Source organism: Sapajus apella, unplaced genomic scaffold (genome assembly GCF_009761245.1).
Source record: "Sapajus apella isolate SASKATOON/1434 unplaced genomic scaffold, GSC_monkey_1.0 scaffold15, whole genome shotgun sequence".
NCBI classification, from domain to species: domain Eukaryota; kingdom Metazoa; phylum Chordata; class Mammalia; order Primates; family Cebidae; genus Sapajus; species Sapajus apella.
Genome location: NW_022436955.1, coordinates 24073240 through 24092813, shown reverse-complemented (window position 1 = coordinate 24092813; position 19574 = coordinate 24073240). Strand labels below are relative to the sequence as shown.

General features: G+C 45.7%; 1 protein-coding gene across 1 annotated transcript in view; it reads left to right on the top strand.

Moving 5' to 3' along the window:
- The window catches only part of CDYL2 (chromodomain Y like 2), a 209276-nt gene that overhangs the window by 111419 nt on the left and 78283 nt on the right, over positions 1 to 19574 (top strand). The window contains exon 2 of the mRNA XM_032284523.1: positions 6351 to 6942. Within this exon, the coding sequence (XP_032140414.1) occupies positions 6351 to 6942 (592 nt within the window). The remainder of the gene's footprint in view (positions 1 to 6350; positions 6943 to 19574) is intronic.

Genomic DNA, 19574 nt, shown 5'->3' with positions numbered 1-19574 from the left:
ATCCCCAAGGGAGTTGTCTCAGGATGTTGAAAAGATGTAGAAAGAAAGGTCTTCAGGGATGTGGGGTGAGGTACAGAGTCAGGGAATGAGCTGTTTCTGGCTGGGAATGGCTGCTCTGGTGTATGGGTGGGGAGGGGCTGTAGGTGTGGATGTCTTCTTTCTCTTTTTTTTTTTTGGCCTTGCCTTTTTTTCCCAGAGACCAAGAAATACACGAGTAAACCCACAGTTTCTCAATCCAGTGCTATCTGTTGGGAAGATACCCCTTTAGCATTCTGTAAAATCTTTTATTGTAATCCTGGGTTCCAGAGCGATTGTAATTTTATAGATTGTGCTGGTTAGGTGGGAATCTGGGGTGGGGAATAGGACGGGTGATGAATCTGTTTCCATTTGGACCAATGAAGAATTGAAGCAGAGGGAGAGGAGGCCCTGTGGATGGCATGGTAGAGGCTCTAGGTGAGGCAAGCGCAGGAGGCTAATCTGAAGTGATGGAAAGGTGCTGCAGGACCTCAAGGACATGGGCAGGAGTTGAGGGAAAGAGCCTGAAGCTTCAGGTATGCTGCTGGCCTTGGGCTGGGCCCACTGCACAATGACAGGTGTGTGGGTAAGTTGGTTGCCAAAAGCATGGGCTTTGGAGCTAAGACGCATTAGACCAATTCTTAGCTCTGCTGTGCTTATCAAAGTCCATAACTTTTGGGTGCCTTAGTTTTATCCTCAATATAAAAAAAAAAATAAGAAAATAAGATTACCTACCTTGCTGGGTTATTTTGGAGAGTTAATGTATAGGGATCAAGTACAGCAGTGGCTGGCCCTTAGTAACGCTGAATAAATGTTAGGTGGTGGTGTGGTATTTTATCAGCCTGACAGTGGAAAGGCTGAGTAGGAGTCGGTGGTCTCTGTTGCCCCTCACTGCTCCAGTCCTTCTCATCTCACGGGCTGAGTTTACTCTCAGTTTAAATTGTTCTTTCTTGGAGGAACTTTGGTGACTGTTCTGTTTGAAATAGCTCCGTCCCCGCTGCCGTTGTTCCTCACAGCACCATCCTCTTTGCCATCAGAATTCTGTGATCCCAGCTAGTGTGAGACTCTGTTCTGTTGCAGGTGGGGGGCAGGGAAATGCTGATGCAGTTATTACCGGTTCTAGGATGCCTCCTGGATGGCTTTTTTTTTTTTTTTTTTGAGACAGAGTCTTGCTCTGTCTCCTAGGCTGTATTGCACGATCTCAGCTCACTGTAACCTCTGAAATATCTGGGATTACAGGTATGCGCCACCACGCCCAGCTAAGTTTTGTATTACTGGTAAAGATGAGGTTTCACCATGTTGTCCAGGCTGGTGTCGAGCTCCAGACCTCAGGTGATTTGCCCACCTTGGTCTCCCAGAGTGCTGGGATTATAGGCGTGAGCCACCGTGCCTGGCCCAAAGTACTTTTTGTAATTTGTCACTACATATTACGTTGTGCCCCTTCTTTTAAGAACTGTATTCCGCATTAGCCTGTGAGCCATGACAGTCTGCAAGGTTTATTGCACACTGTTGCCCGACTTATCAGTGATCGTTGAAGTGTTATTGAATGCCTGACCTGCATGCAGCCGTTTTCTTCCTCAGTGTCCATTTCTCTTGCTGCTGGTTCATATGGTTGATGTTTTGCTTGGCCCTGCCCTGTTCTAGTAGCTTGTCACTGGCAAGATGTGGCTAGGATCTTAGGCTGCTGGAGTCGGATGAACTTGGATTCGATCTTGGTTAACCACCTACTGACTGTGTGATCAAGGAAAAGTGACCCAGCTTCTCTGAGCCTCAGTTTCCTCCCCTGTCAAATGAGGAAAATGATGCCCAGCTGGAAGGCTGCGTGTAAGATGAAATCTAACACCTTAAAGTGATGTACACTGTTACTGGAACTATGCGTGTACCAGTCAAGGTGATTGTCATTATTATTCATCATACTGAGACAGCCATCCAGGTGGCATCCTAGCACTGGTAATTATTGCATCAGCTTTTCCCTGCCCCCACCACCTGCAACAGAACAGAGTCTCACATTAGCAGGGATCACAGAGAGTAAATGTTAATCAGTGATTGAACTCTGAGGAATAGTTCAGCATCTCAGATTGCTTATTTTTGAGAAAAGGAGCTGGTGGGGGTGTGCACACAGGATTTTCTAATAGCATTCATGCATTCATTCATATGTGCAAATGTAAGGGAAGAGAATTAATGATTGTTTCCAGTTGGAAGGACTGAGCTTCAGGTAAAGCATGTGGCCTGTACAAGTAGAGTGGGGGCAGTGCATCAGGAATTGGAGCCACCAGGACCAGGGGGACCAGCTCTTTGTTCGTTTGTTTGGTGTGAGGAGTTATGAGATAGTGGAGGAGTTTTGGGGGAGCTTAAGAAGAAAGGATTTCCCAGAGAGAGAATATTGCAATCATATGCAAGATCGAGTCCTAAATGACTTGGGCTTTTGTTATCAACAAAACAAATTAGAATTCAGGTTCTATCTGAGGCGCTTCTGAGAAGAGGAAAAGAGGGACAGGAACCTACACAGAGATGTAAAGAAGATTAGATCCTGAGAGAGGCCAGAGATCAAAGTATGCTGGGGGACTTGCGCAGCAGCTTTCCCCAGAGTATTTTGTGGTTATTCCAGTGTTTCAGGAAAAGCATCGTTTTCTGAACCTGGAAAAACCTTTTGGTTTTTTGCCTTTTTAAATTTGGGGTGAAAAAATGTATATAAAAGCAGTTGTGTGAACTGAAGTTTCCTATGTGTCAGAGCCATCCGTTCATCTTGTAGTGATACTTCTCTTGTATCAACCCCTTCAGATTTCCTTTATTCTTACCTGTTTTACAGATGGAGACACCAAGACCAGAGAGATTGGGTGACATGCCCAAGGTCATACGGATAGAAAGTGACAAATGTCTTCCTCCACACACCAGGCTATTAGAGATGGTTCTTTTAATACTGCTCATCATTGGTATTGGGTTAAGTAGAAATTATTGACAAGCCACCCAATGGCTTTGTGGATGGGACCAGAAGTAGAACTAGCCTTGATGTTCCCCATAAAGCTACCTGTGACCCTGTGATTGAAACCTCCAGTAACTTGGAGGGAACAAAACTAAGCTCCGCCTCCAGTGTGGCCCTAAATAGCCATCTTGACACTGCACCCTTGCTAACCCTCAGCTTTTCAAGCAGTGCAACCACACATAGCTACCTTCCATGCATGAAAGCACTTATCTAAGTAGGTCTACTCTCTCTTCTTCCCAGGGAGGAGTTGACTGTTTTAAGGGGTCATATTCTGAAAGGTGAAGGAACATTCTGTCTTTAGATACCAACAAGGTTTTTAGATACCAACAAGGTTTGTGGTCACAGGAGGCTATGCAAGATTACTGTGGAACGCAAGCCTACATAGTTGTGTATTTCCCACAGCAACCCCAAGAGATAGGCGCTGTTACTTAAGCCTTGCTCTGTGAGTCATCTGAGGCCCAAAGAGGTTCAGCAACTTGCTCAAGAACACATGATAAGAGGCATAGCAGGGGATTTAAAACAGATAGTTTTTTCCAAAGCCCTGTTCTTAAATATTTTACTAATGCCATTTTGATAAGTGCCATCTATTCATCCAATCTTCCATCCATTTATGAACCTACCTTTGTCCCCACCTTTTCATCCATCCCACATCTGTCCTTCTATCCATCTATTTATCCATCGATCCATCCATCCATTCATTTATCCATCTACTCACCCATACAACATACCATCCATCAGTCCATTTATCCATCTCTTCATCCATCCATCCATCTACCCACCCATCCACGCATCCATCAATCCATTCACCTGTCCACCCATACACTCATCCATTGTGTTGGCTATTTGTCTAACGTGGTCCTCTGCTTCATCCTGGGGAAGAAATTTCTACATCCCTGGAGATGAGCATATGTTTTCCAGAACTGGAGGCCTTAATGAGGATACATCACATCACTTAGCTCCCAGGAAATATCTGGGTGCTGCTGCCTTTCCTAAGTTGGTGTCCTCACAAATCCTGCTGTTTCAGGTAGTGCCTGGTTGCTTGCTCTGTTTCCTCCCTCAGTAACCGGTAGAGAGTTCTCAATGTTATCAAAGAGCAAAGCTGCAGGCTCTTCCAGAAATCCTTGGCATTCTGAAACATTATTATAAAGGGATACTCAGTAACCCCATTCGTTGACCCAAAAGTTGCATATTGGATTAGTTAGGAATGATTTTACTTTTTAAAAATGTTACAGAGTTTGTGTATTATATCTAAAAATTATCTAATAAATCTAAAAGAGGGGTTCTCAGGGCATTTAATAAAGAAAAAAATTTGATAGACTTTAGGCCAATTTGAATGGAGATAAATCGATTAAGGGAACAATTTAAATTATCTATGAAGAGGCGGTATTATAAAGAGGCAGTATGGTCTAGTTATTTGCATATTTATTAAGTGCAAAGCAAAGAAAGTGGTTAAATTATTTCACATAACCTCTGTTGTACAAAAGCCATTGATGAGATAATCCCACTTTTCAAAATTTTTTTACTTCTTAGGATTAAAATTCTAAACATACTAAAATTCAAACACGTAAATATAAACAGCCATATAATTTACCCTACGTATTCATTACCTGTCTTCAACAATTATCAACAATGACTGTAGTCACCTTTGCTCACGTTTTTTCTTTTCGTAAGTTTCAGAGGCATATTCCTCCTCACTTGACTTAATTTTATTGAATCAAAATTCCATTCTAGAAAAGCATATTAACATTGAAGTAGAATAAACTTTTGAATATAACTGCTTATTTTTTCATTGAAATTTAGCATTTTGGGGGGTATAACATTGGGAATTTCCCACCTTCTTTTAACTGAAAAATTTCAAATCTACAGCAAAGTTGAAAGAATACTGAGTGAACCCTCACATGTCCTTCACTTAAAATCACCAGTTATTAGCATCAGGACTGGTATTTTTCAAGTGTATCTTTCTGGGGGATCACCAAAAAGACAGGGGAGGTTTTCTTACCTTTGAAGACCTGTAGACAGTCGCTCATGGCTTTAGAGGCTGACGTGTAAAGGTTCAGATCCCACGACGATCACCTCCTCACTGTGCATGGTAGGCGAGTTGCCTTATATTCAATATCTTTATCTCTTAAATGGAAAAACAATAGTGGTGTACACCCATGGTGGCATGTGAGGTGCACAGTAGATACTCAACAAATGTTTCCTCTCTCTTTGCCTCCTAGCTGTGCCTCTGTGTTGCAACTAGGGGAGCTGTGTGGGTAGAACTGGACATTTTCAATTCAAGTCCTTTTTGGTCACCATGGAAGATTTTTGCAGTTAAGAGATTGAGTATGACCTAGTGAGAAGAGGTTAGGTCTGAGGTGAGAATGGTTCCCGAGTTTTGCCCTTACCATTCTGGAACTTGGTTAAGTTACTTGGTCTCCCAGAGCCCTAGTTCTCTGACTGTAAATTGGGGATAGAAAAAATACTTACCTCATTGGGTTGTTGTCCAGGAGAAAATGAGATGGGAGAGTCTGTGCCCAGCATTTAGTACAGTGTGCCTCATAAGCACCCAAGGAATGTTACTGATCACTGGTATTATTATAGGTAAAGATACATTGGCATAGTACCGCCCATATAATTGCTCATTAAACGTTACTTATTATGAATAAGGATGGAGAACACTCACGAAATTGGTCTTTAATAGCCTGTGTCTACTTTGGTGCAATGAAAAGAATAAAGATCTTGTGTGAAAGATTGCAATGCAATTTCAAATAAGAATAAGCCTGGATGGGTCAGGCTCAGTGGCTTACGCCTGTAATCCCAGCACTTTGGGAGGCCCAGGCAGGTGGATTGTGAGGTCAGGAGTTCGAGACCAGTCTGGCCAATGTGGTGAAACCTCGTCTCTTACTAAAAATACAAAAATCAGCCAGTTGTGGTTGCAGGCATCTGTAATCCCAGCTACTCAGGCGGCTGAGGCAGAAGAATTGTTTGAAACCAGAAGGCAGAGGTTGCAGTAAGCCAAGATCACACCACTGCCTGAGTGAAAGAATGAAACTCCATCTCAAAAAGAAAAAAATAGTAAGCTTGGATAGACATGTGGCTACCACCAGCTGGGCATGGCATCTAGAGGCATCATGGGAAAGGACTGCATGTGCCTTGGGTTCCATACAGTGATGTCATAAAATAAACCAGCCTTCTTGAACCCTCCTGCAAGTGTTGGCTTCTGGCATTGAATGGCTTACGGCTCACCCCATGGCTAGGATACACGCCTCTATGCCAAAGGCTTTATGCTGTTCTTGTTGCCTGGAACTGACTTTCTTCCTTCCTTCCTCTCTCTCTTTCTGTTTTCTGACCCTCTCGTCTTGTATCGCAGGTTGAAAGGATTGTAGACAAGAGGAAGAACAAGAAAGGAAAATGGGAGTATCTTATCCGATGGAAAGGCTACGGGAGCACAGAGGACACGTGGGAGCCGGAGCACCACCTCTTGCACTGTGAGGAGTTTATTGATGAGTTCAATGGGCTGCACGTGTCCAAGGACAAGCGGATCAAGTCAGGGAAGCAGTCCAGCACCTCCAAGCTTCTGCGTGATGGTCGAGGCCCCTCAGTTGAGAAACTCTCCCACAGACCTTCGGATCCTGGAAAGAGCAAGGGGACCTCCCATAAACGGAAGCGAATTAACCCTCCTCTGGCCAAGCCAAAAAAAGGGTATTCAGGCAAGCCTCCTGCAGGAGGTGACAGGGCCGCCAAGACGGTGTCTTACAGGACTACCCCCAGTGGTTTGCAAATAATGCCGCTGAAAAAGGCTCAGAACGGGATGGAAAATGGGGATGCCGGCTCTGAGAAGGATGAGAGGCACTTTGGAAACGGGTCCCATCAGCCTGGCTTGGATCTGAATGATCATGTTGGAGAGCAAGATGTGGGCGAATGTGACGTGAACCACGCCACGCTGGCGGAGAACGGGCTCGGTTTGTAGCTTTTCTTTCTCTTGGGTTTGGCTCTAGCTGTGGTCAACAGGGAGCTCTGCCTGCAGCTTAGGGACATACAAAAGACCCCCACCTCCATCCCCACCTTGTAGGTGGCCAGTAATTCCCCCTTCGTCTCTCTCACCTAGAGCCTTGTAGACTCAGTCATAGCCCCGCATTGGTTACAGACCCTCATGCTTGCCGGGGGGAGGCTAAGCCTGTGATGCTCCAGCCAAGGTCCGGAATGGGTCCAAAGTTCCAGACTGTACTTCAAGACACCCAAGGGCATGGTAACCCCTCTAGACCCAGTTTTCTGAGGGCAGCTCAAGTCCTTACCCCCAGGATCTGAGGTGCATGTCCTCAGCAGGCCAGTGCCTCCCACGGTACAGAGCCCTCTACAACACGGTACAGAGCCCTTGCTTACAGCCCCATCATGCCCCTAGCACTGTACCCCAGAAAGGTGGGGTCTGGGTTGGGGTCTGCACTGTGTGCTCAGGCACAGTGTGGACTTGGAGTTGACTGTGCCAGCACCTGTGCTGGAGTCTCCTGCCCTTCTGCCACTCTAGGTTGGATGACTGGCCTGTGTTAGGTCGTGTCTTAGCCTGTTCAGGCTGCTGTAACAAAACAGCTTAGAATGGGTAATTTATGAAAAACAGAAAACTAATTTCTCACAATTCTGGGGGCTAGAAGTCCATGATGAAGGCACCGGCAGATGCCGCATCTGGTGAGGGCCTCTTCCTGTTAGCTGATGCCTTCTGTGTCCTCATGTGATAGAAGGGGCAAGGCAGCATTCATCAGCCTCTTTTATAAGAGCACTAACCCCATCCACAAGAACAGAGCTCTTATGACTTAATTACCTCCTAAAGGTTCCCTGCTCCCCGTTAATGCTATGATTGCATGGTGGGTTATGTTTCTTCAAATGAATTTTGGGGGAACATAAACATTCAGACCACAGCAGGTCCTAAATGCTGGGTTGACGTCATCCTGTGCTAATTCTTTTGATTTGCACCTTCATTGTAATGCAGCCTGCTTATCTTGTATTAGGTTATGGAATTCCTCCTTTTTCCGAAGTCTCTACGGCCAAAAATACAGTGACAGGAGGTAATGACCCTGTAGTTCATGCTCCCAAGCGTGAGATTTCCTGTGTAGTCACATTGCTCCTTACCTGAGTCCTTCATGGCATCGGGTCTTTCAGGTTAGCTGCCTGTCCTAGTTATGTGCAATCCCTCATTTCTCAGACACCTGCGTGTATACTTGGTGGCATTTGTCTCTTTGGCTGCCAGAGACCCGAGCCTTGGGATGTCTGGAAATCCTACAGGAGTGTGGACAACCGGTGCCCAACAACCAAGGCCACCAGATTCCCCGACGAAACCAGGGCGTGTGTGCAGACAGGGATGTTGGGATGCAGGGGAATGGTTAGAAGGGCTCACGGAAGTTTGGAGTGATGTGGCCAATGCGTGTCAGTGTGACGATGGTAGATCTGGAGTGCAGAATGTGCAGAGTGGGCTTCCCTCGGAGAGCTTGCCATCTTTAGGGACTTCTGCTGAGCAATCTGCGTTGAGGCTCCTCTTTCTGCAGAGAGAGGAATTTCACCCAAACAGGATTTACTTAGCATCTTTGCCCCAGACTGACTCATGTTTCCGTCTGGGGATCCCTGACGCTGACGTGACTGTGCCTGCGAACATATGTAAAAGCTGTTTGTTTTAGAAATTCATCTCTCGGGGAGAAGTGGGCTCATGTAAATGGGGCTTGGCATAAACATCCGTGTTTGATGTTGCTGTGACGGCTGCTGGTGGTGGCGGAGTTCCCTGTCTCAGGAAGGGCGGCGTGGGGAGCTTTGGTGGCTTCTTAAGTGCAGGGGTACAGCTCTGGCATGGTTCCCTGCATTCCGGCTGTTAGCAGCCTCCTGCCCTGCTCAAAATGGGGCAAGCCCAAGAGTAAAGCACGAGGGAGGAAGATGTGCTGACTGTAGCTGACAGTCTGCAGCATGGAGGAGAGAAGCTGGACTTGTTGAGAGGTCTACATGAGGGTGTGCCTCTCGTGTTGTGCAGCCTTCTGTGGTGAGGCAGAGCTGCCAGCTCTGTGCTCTTCATCCCTGGGCTTTGCTGATGCCCCCGGTCCATGATCTGGTGATAAGGCATGGTAACCCACAAACGGAAAACAGGCGAGGGCCAGCTTGTTGGGATCCATGATAGTCCTGTTAGCTGAAAATGCTACTGTAGACCTTTCTCACTTTCTGAATCTCTTACCTTCCTCATATTTTCCTGATGTTGTATGTTCTCTACTCATGCTTCAGCTGATGCCAGCCTCTGTTTTGTCTGTTTCAAAAGGGCCCTTTTGCTTCATCACATCCCATAGCATTGGTGCCTGTGAGATCCTCCTGTAAGGTTAAGGCACTGGTTCTCGGATTCTGCGTGTATTAGATTACCTGGCAACTGGTGAGAGACACAGATCACATGGAGTCTCATTTCCTAAGTCTGAGGTCCAGCCCAGAAGATGGACTTTTAACAAGCTTCCTGGGTGACTCTACTGCATTTTGAGATGAGCTTTCTGGCAAAATGTGTGTGGGGGATGGGCACTGAAATTTCACATCAGGTGTGAATTTAATTCAATTCAATACTGATTTTTTTGATCACCTCCTAAGAGTTAGTCGCCATGCTGGGTGCTTGAAGTAGAATAATGAAGAGATAGGTATGGACTTTTCCCTCTGAAACTTAAAGCCTCCCTCTGTTTGCCAGGAAGTTGGAATGCCTGCCTCTGGTTCCATGTTGAGAAGGCGCCTGAGGCTGGCTCCATGGAAGGAGTAACATATGTTACATCTATGTACATGCCTACACCATACCTGCAATGGCATCGTCTGTGGTCACTGGTGTGATAATTGTCCTAGTCACCATCAGCCTTTACCATTCTAGTTAGAGCTAGCCTGTTAGCCAGGTCTGGGGGAACTGGGAAGAGGAAAAGACTGAGAGTCCTTGCCTGAGAGAAAAGGAGAATGTTGAAGAGAGCAGTTTGTTCTTGGACAAGACCGGAGAGAGAGCGGTTGTGGTTCGGTTGTGGTTCCCGAACTTTTCAGCAATGGGCCAGAGGTCTAGTCCAGCAAAGCATGTTTCCACGTGTTTTCAGCCAGAGGGAAGCTTTGCTGAAGCCAGTGTTCATGCCCATGCGGCCCTGAGTGTCCTCCGTCTACCCTGTTCCCTAACCTCACCTTCCCTGACCTGGATGGAAGGATCCAGCCTCCAGAGGCCCAAGGGTGAGCCCTGGGGGTTTGCAGCTCAAAGGAGGACATCTTAGTCCAGCAGAAGGGAATGGGGGAATCCTGGCTACAGTTGGACAGCATTTGTTTTGGGGGTGGGCTGTTGCTTTTTATATGGTTTTTACTTCTCTTTGGTGAGTTAAGGTTCTGCATACAGAACAGCAACTTATGTAACATGTTACTCATTTACTGCTGACTTCCCTGATCTGCTGTGGAACAAATGCTAAATTGGGGCTCTGGCGGATGGTGTTTTGGTTTCAGACTGCGTTTTTTTCCCCCAGCAACGCTTGTGGGGCATGTGCATCGGTTCTACACTGCTCTTGATTTTGGATCTTCTCTGGCAATGAGTACTGGCTTTGTGGTCTGGGGCCCATCTGCCTCAGTATCCCTTGGAGAGCTTGTTAAAATGGGCTCTATCCCAGTTGAATGAATCAGGATCTCAGGGGGCTGGGGGGTGGGTTTTGTACATTAATGATGAATTCTAACAGCCGCAGGTGTTCACAGGAGCTCCAGCAGCTGTGTTTGGTTGTAATAGATGGTTCCTAGATCCATTTGTTGGTGGATCCGTTATTACTCCCTGGATTTGAAGCTTGTGAGAAGCAATGTGATCTGGTCCTTCAAAGTTTGAAGACCTGACATAGTTTCTCTGCCTTGCTGCTGCACTTTCTACTAAGCATCTCTCTGTCTCTGTTTTTTCTAAAACACACCAGTTTCATCTGTACAGAAAAGCTGACGGGTTTGCTAACCCTTGCTGTGGTTCTGCCCTGGAGAACTGCTTAGCAGTGTTGTCTAAATAGGCCGAAGCATTGGTGCTTTACAGATTCACATGAGCCTTTAACCAGCGAAACATCCCTAACTAGGAGCCGTCATTTCTCTTTGAGCCCTAGAATAGCATTTAGACTGGCAGCTTTCTCCAAATTCCAGGAAGGTGATGAGCATCACCGTTGATGCCAGTCTTGTGGCCCCGTGTCCATGTTTCTCAAAGGACATTTGAGATCCTTTTCCTTGCATCTTCATGGCTGTTGTCTGCCACGCAGACGTTGCATCTCACACATTGCATGATTCAGTGTTTGCAAAATTATCTCTACCATTGAGCGAGTCATCCCACACAACACACACACACACACATACACACACACACACACACACACACACCCAACATTTGCCGTTTTCTTTCCATTGATCTCAGCTTTCACTTCTAGAACGTTTGTTTATCTCTTCCTACTCACTCTTTCAGCATGATTATCGTTTTTCCCTTTATTGATCATACTAGAGACCTATGTTTTAAAAGCACTTGGGAACGAAGTGCCAGCATGGGAAATGCCCTGTAGCTTTTAAGAATGTAGGGCTCCCAAACATGGACCCAGGATCAGAATCCCCTGGAGGGCATATTAAAACACAGACGGCTCTGTCTGCCTTCAGCATTCTGATTTAGTAGGTGTAGCGTGGAGCCTGAGAATCTGCATTTCCAGCAGAAGTTTCTAGATGCTGCTGTTGGTCCAGAGAGCCCGGTTTCAGAACTGCTATTGCTCTAGAGGAATAAGCTCCAGGATGGTTGGGATGAAAATGCAGATGGCGTCGTGCCTTCCAGGTGGCGGTACTGAGGAAACTTGAAGTGCTTATGCTCAGCACCTGGAGCTGGCATTCAGAAGACTTGGTAAATGGCAAGTTTCCGAAATGAAGAGCTGTAAGGTTGAAAGTTTCAGAGTATAAGTACTCTCCTCAGATGAAGTCTTGGAGTTTCCAAAGTACCCTATGTGATCCTCATGTGACAGCCCTGAGAGGTGGTTGTTCTACCCATTTTACAGAGGTGGAGACTGAGGCTACAGGTGCCCAGTTTGGGATTAGGAGAGAAACTCGGGCAATTTGACTACAAATTTAACTACTGAGCTTGCTCTGTACCGCCACTCAGCTGGATTCCAGGCGATAATATTTTCCTAAGCCCTGATTACTGACAAAAACATGTTCTGACTGGGGGTGGGGGGATCAGGAGTGCTTGGTGGCACAGGATATACTTCTTTGACATCCTCCTTGTTTATTGATAGAAGGGTATGGTCCTTCTGAGCTTGAAATGCTGACTAACTCCATGCCATTCAATTTGAAAACCTAGATAAAGTCATCACTTCCCTAGTGAAATAAGACTCAATAAAACAGCCTAAAGGAGGGCTAGAAAACCTCAATAGAGAAGTAACTATTAAAGAAATTAGTTCAGGAGCGGTGGCTCACTCTTGTAATCCCAGTACTTTTAGGAGGCTGAGGTGGGTGGATAACTTGAGCCCAGGAGTTTGAGACCAGCCTGGGCAACATGACGAAACCCTCTCTCCAAAAAAAATACAAAAATTAGCCAGGTGTGGTGGCGCATGCCTGTAGTCCCAGCTAACAAGGGAGCTGAGGTAGGAGGTTCACTTGAGCCCAGGAGGTCGAGGCTGCAGTGAGCTGTGATTGTGCCACTGCACCCCAGCCTGACTGGCAGAGCAAGACCTTGTCTCAATTAAAAAAAAAAGTAAAAAAGAAAAGAAATTGAATGTGTTGTTAAAAAGTCCTCAGAAGAAGTAAGAAAGGAGGAACACAAGGCCCAGATGGTTTTGTAGGCAAATCTAAACATTCTAGAATAGATCATCTGACCACACATTCTAGAGCAGATAACCCCTCCCTTACCCGAATGGTTACAGAGAAGAGGAAACAGAGAAAGTACTCCCAGCTCCTGTGATGAGGTCGGTATGACCTGGATTTCCAAACAAGGCAAAGAGAGGAGGAGAAAGGCAAATTATAAGTCAGTCTCACTTCAGAATGCAGTAGTGAAAGTCCTGAATAACCCTTGTGGGCTTATTACAGCTCCCTTGGTACTTCCTCAAAATTAGGAGTATTTCAGAAGCATCTTATTACTTGCCCTGAACTTAACCCCAGTTCATTACCTTTAGAATCACCACTGCTTCTCTGGGTGCCAAGCTTGTCTCAGAAGAGGCCCAGGGGAAGCTGGTTCAGGAAGGCTCTGAGTGTCACCAGCAGCGGCCCCAAACTATCCGGTGAATCACCGAGAGACCGGGAAGGGAGTTCCCCGGGCCAGCCTCTAGTCAGCACAGGTATCCATGTAACCACCTCCCTGAGCCCAGCTGCTCCTCCTGACACACTTCAAGCACCCATCTCCAGGCCAACACACTTTCACTAATCTTTTCGATTTTTAAAAGCAGATGATTTTTCCAAATCGGTAACCACAAAGACTTAAGGTTTTTTTAAAAATGTTTTGTCTTTCAAAGCAAACAAGGAACTTGTGCTAATGAACTAACTTCAGACTCTTTGATGTGGTGGTGTTAAGACTCTGTCCAACTTGGCCACCGCCCTATGCATGTGGAAAGGACCAGGCTGTGATGGGAAATCTGATGATTCAACCAGGAGCAATATGCCCCATGGCAGATCCAAGGGGAGAATCCATTCTCCCCGCTTGGCTCTTATATTCTGGAGATTTGATTTTGGTGCCCAGAAGAGGCTGATGGAGTCTTGACCACTGTCATGGTTTAGAAACCAAGTAATTGCTTTTCCTACCTTCTCAGATGTTCCTTTCCTTTCTCAATGACTTAGTAAAGTCTTAGGCACTGTTTCCTCATGGCTATCCATCAGAAGACTTCCAAGAAGGGTTCAGTGGGGAGTGGAAGCAATCCTCCCTGCCCCAGGAGCAAGCAGTACGGGGTACAGTATCCATAGAGGGTTCCAAAACAATAATAAAAATTCACTTACTAATGTCGGTGAAAAGCCACTCTCCCCATTGAGGTGGACCCCAGGGCCTTCCTCCACCCTGACTGCTCAAGACAGCCAGTCTTCATGAATGGTGGCGGCGGCGGTGGTGGCGGTAGCAGCAACACTAACTAACATTTCTTGAGTTCCTGCTACAGGCAAAGCCTTGCTCTTTCTATTTGATCTACTAAGTGTGATTGAATTTCCTCAGCAGTTCTCTGACATAGCAGTTTAACAACATAACAACATAACAAAGTTACCTGAGATTAACCTTGTTTATAGATGGGGAAACTGAGGTTCAGTAAGGGTAAGACACAGCACTGAGGGAAGGAATTAGGGTGGGATGCTGGGTCTGGTGATGCTAAAGGTGTTGGAGGTCGGTGACCAGTTTTATAAAGGAAGAAGGGTACTTTAGGGATTCAGGTTAAAGCCAACAGACCTTTCCCAGGTACCATGGTCATTGTTCTGGCCAACACCCCTGGGCCTGCCTCGCATCTTCAGTAGCATCAGAGATGCTGACATGGCATTCCAGGGAGGTGGGACCTCTGGTCCTGATGATTTTCCTCAGGGCCTTAGGTTAAAAGACACACACATGCATGCATGTACAATATGCATGCACATATTCATATCACACACACATGCACACATCACTCGTACATATATATACACACACGCGTGCACATCTGTGCATCATAAAAGGAACTCCCTCAGTTGTCAGAGTTTATTTCAATGCTAGAAGAAATGGCAAAAAAGGGATAAAGGTCTTTATCAACTGATGAATGGATAAACAAAATGTAGTCTTTTCATACGACAGACTGTTATTCAGTCATAAAGAGGAATGAAGAGCTGATCCATGTGGCAACGTGGATGAACCTCAAAACAACATATGATATGATTCCATTTATATAAAGTGTCCAGAATAGGTGAATCTGTAGAGACAGAAAGTAGATTAGTGGTTGCCAGGGGCTGAGGGGAGGAGGGAGTGGGGAGTGACTGCTAATGGTTACGGCATTTCATTTCGGGCAATGAAAATGTTCTGAAATTAGATTACGGGGACAGTTGCACAACTCTGCACATTACACTAAAAATCACTGAATTGTGCACTTCATATGGTCGAATTTTACAGTATGTAAAATAAATCTTAGTAAAGCTGTTTTTGTTAAAAAAAAATGGAGAAGAAAAAGAAGCTAGCAAGTAGGATGAAAAATAACAGCTACCGTAGCCCTACTGCTTGCCATGTGCAAGAGAGCCTTCTAAGTGCTCTCCAAGAAGCTGTGCATTGAATTTCCTCGACAGCTACTGCTTCTCACACTGGGAAATTGATGCTTAAAGAAGACACGTGCATTGCTTGAGTTTGTCCAAGTGTCACAGAAGGTGGAGCTGGAATGGGATCACAGTGCCCACTTCTGAACCCACACTCCCATCTGGGAAATTGAAGTGCTCTTAGTGAACAAAGGGGTACCGTATTAGTTCCCTATGGCTGCTGTAACAAATTCCTACCAACTTGGTGGCTTAAAGCAACACCACCTTCTTCTCTTATGGTTCTGGAGTTGGAAATCTAAAATGCATCGGCAGGGCTGTGCTCCTTCTGGAGGCCCTGTGGGTGAATCCATTTCCTCGCCTTTTCCGGCTTCCAGTGGCTGCACATACTCCTTGCCTCGTGGCCTCTCGTCCATCTAACCTTTGCGTCCATGCTCACATCTTCTTCTCTGACTCCAAGCCCGCCGCCTCCCTTCTGCAAGGACTCATGTGACTACACTGGGCACACCAGGACAAACCAGGATAATCTCCCAACCCAAAATCCTTAACTTAATCACATTCACAAAGTCCATTTTGCCATGTCAGGTACCACATTCACAGGTACCAGGGATGAGGACATGAGATCTTTAGATCTTTAGGGGTTTGCTGTCCATCCCACTACAGGCATTTAGGGGAATTTGGGGGGAAGAAAGGGTATCCAAATGGGTTTGTATTCTTGAGTGGGCAAGAAACCAGATGGTAACAAGGAAATGTTAATTTTGTCATCCTGATTATTAAAATTATTTAAGCGCACATGCACATCTCTGCTTTGTAAAGGGAACTACCTTAATTGTTAAAGTTTATTTCCATTCTGGAAGAAATAGCAAAATCTACACCAAGTAAATTACTGCATTTAAACTGAAGTTCATTTAAGTGAAATAATTGTTTTGTTTAAACGAAATCATCTACTTGGTGTGGACTTCAATACAACTGGCAAGTGTTGAAGTTGACTTAAATTCCATTGTTGATTTTAGAGATGGGAGGCAAGCAGCTGCTTCTGCAAGACACAGATCTAATCCTAGGATGCATTTCTATACGACACTTACTGCATGACAGTGTTTTATCCAAACCAACGCGAGCCTTCCTAATACCAAGTGAGCTGCTGCTAATAATGACAGCAGCAGCAATGGCACCAACAACAGACACTGATTAAGCCCTTGCTATGAGTCAGGTGTTGGTGGGCTAAGGAAGTTACACTGAGCAACTCTGTTAATCCTGACAATTCTATGAAGTAGGTTGTCTTTTTATCCCCAGTTTACATACAAAGAAATGGAGGCTTTACGAAGTTAGTTAGGGAACTGGCCAGTAGCCTCCAGATGGTGATGTGGTAGAGCCAGAATTGTGATTCACCTTATTAATTAATTTAAATCCCCGGGCCTTTATAAATGACTTTCTTACATCACCTTATCCTGTGATATCTGATTTTGTCAGTTGATCTTAATCACACACGTGGAAAAGCCTGTTCTACTCATCTGAGTGTGTCTGTGTTTAAAATATTTTGTATGAAAACACTTGCATTTTGATTTTTCTGCTCAGTATAGCATATGTCTATTTCCATCTGTTTTTATATTGGGCAACTCTTCATATTGGAGTTTTAGTAGTGGCACTTATATTTTTTCAGAAGGATATACAGGTTGAATATACCCAAGCCCAAAATCCGAAATGCTCCAAAATCCAGAACTAAATGCTCATTGCAGCATTCAATTATCAGATTAGGGATGCTTAACTAGTTAAGTATAATACAAGTATTCCAGAATCTGAAAAAAATCAGAAATCCAAAATACTTCTGATCCCACGCGTTTTGGATAAAGGATACCCAATCCGTACAGTATTTGGTTTACGTAGTCAGTCTCTTGTTGGACATTTAGGTTAGGTCTAAACTTCTTTGGTTTTATTTTATTTTTTTCTGGATTTTTTTCTAGACTCAGTTCCCAGAGGCAGGATTATACTGCTAATTTTGCCATACCCTCCTCACCCCATCAAGAAAAAATATTTGTTAACCAGTGAGGTGTAATTTTCTAGTTTTGCCATTGCCTTGCCAGATGTGTGTGTTTAAGGGGAGCAAGAGGATGCTCAGTATCGTTCATTTGTATTTCTTTAGTCTCCACTGAAGCTGAGCTTTTCCTTCTTTTTTTTTTTTGAGACAGAGTTTCGCTCTTGTTACCTAGGCTGGAGTGCAATGGCGCGATCTCGGCTCACCACAACCTTCGCCTCCTGGATTCAAGCAATTCTCCTGCCTCAGCTTCCTGAGTAGCTGGGACTACAGGTGTACGCCACCATGCCCAGCTAATTTTTTGTATTTTTAATAGAGACAGGGTTTCACCATGTTGACCAGGATGGTCTTGATCTCTTGACCTCGTGGTCCACCTGCCTCGGCCTCCCAAAGTGCTGGGATTACAGGCTTGAGCCACCGTGCCCGGCCCCCTGAGCTTTTCCTTTGCATGCTCAAGTACTCTTTGTAACTTCCTCTTTGTGGTTGGTCCACTCCTGTCTTTTGAGATTGGAGAGGATTCAGATACACAGGGAAGAGGTGTGGTATGGCAAAGGAGAAGAGCCCAGAGCATGTTTGTAAGTTGGTGAGGAGATGCATTTAGGGCAGGGTGCCATTGTGCTTCGGCAAAGACTTGGGTGACAGCTGAAAGGCAGGTTGGAGCCAGGTGCAGGAGGGGCCTGGGTGCCAGGGAACGCCCTGTTGTACTTCTGGCAGCTGCTCTAATGCAGGTCATCCATGGAAGGACTGATCCAAAATTTTTGATGAACTGGCAGAAATATCACAATCTGGTTCTGGCCCCTATGTCAGCCACTCTGACCTTTCTCTGGCTTGTTTCAAACTTTGTCTCACCCTCTTTAAACCCCACTGGGCAGCTCGGCTGATAGACATTCTGTCCATTAAGGGCTGCCCCAGACTCCTCTCCAACCTGTACCCAACTATCTGCTCCCTGGGAGGCCATTGATAAGGAGCCCAGAGTGTGGGTGACTCCAGGGAAACATCAAAGGAAAGATATTTGGTAGGGGCTGGGGCAGAAGAGAGAAGCCCCCATGGGGGTCAGGGATTCTATAGAGAGAAAAGTCAGAACCCTGGACTGGTTAGAAGAGGAGAACCCAGGAGATGAAAAACAGAGGCAGCCTTCTTTAGATATTCATGTTATTCCAGGGGGTGGAATAACAGCTGGTGAGGGAAGCCCCTGTGTACAGAGCCCCTTTTATGTTCCTCATGTGTAACCTGACTATGGCGTGGTGTTCCTGTGAGTGCCAGCCTCAAGGCCTCGATTTGCACTTTTTATGTTGCAACATGGCTTCTCCTTGACTTCTTTCATCCTGTCCCAGAAAGAAAATCAAGACCCTGGGACAAAATGAACCAGGAAATAGTTTTGTGTACCTCATGTCAGTAAAACGTTGCTGTCCACAGAGCCCTGGGGTTCTCTGAGGGCCTTCTGGTGAGGAGCCAGGTGGGTGGACTCCAGCGCCCCCTTCTCCATGTTAGCCACTGTATCTGATTGTATTAGTCTATTCTCACGCTGTTAATAAAGACATACCCGAGACTGGGTAATTTATAAAAGAAAGAGGTTTAATTGACTCACAGTTCCATAGGGCTGTGCAGGCCTCAGGAAACTTACAATCATGGCTCAAGGGGAAGGAAACACATCCTTCACGTGGTGATAGCAAGGAGAAGTGCTGAGCAAAAGGGGGAAAGCCCCTTATAAAACCATCATAACTCATGAGAACTCACTCATTAGCACGAGAACAGCATGAGGGTAACCGCCCCCATGATCCAATCACCTCCAACCGGGTCCCTCCCATAACACATGGGGATTATGGGAACTACAATTCAAGATGAGATTTGGGTGGGGACACAGCCAAATCATGTCACTCTTGTTTTAGTTGTTTCACATGAGAGTTTGTCATATGCTTTTGTTGAGGGAAAAGAAGGCAGGAAATGAGAAGACCAAAAACAAATTTCTGAATACCTCAGTTTAATAAATCTGCCCACCAGTGGCTTGAGCTACTTGATGAAGTTGGTGCGCCCCGTGTTGTGGGATGTTTGGGTGGACTTAGGTAGAGTTAGGCAGAGGAATTCCTGCATGGAGACGGGTGAGACCAGGTGGCCTCCCAGGACTGAGTCAGCTCCTCAGAGCATGTGTCTGCCTGGGCAGGGTCATGGCCACTCTGCAGTCAAGCCCCTCATGGTATGCACTCACTCTCTTCATGGCTGAGCAATGTGTCACCACAGCCCGTATGTGCAAAAATATTCAGCTCATTTCTGGAGGCTCCTTGTCCAAGCTCTGATAGGTACACCGGGAGCTTTTGCAGCGATCATGCAGGGAGAGAGACTGCAGGCTCTGCTTTCAAC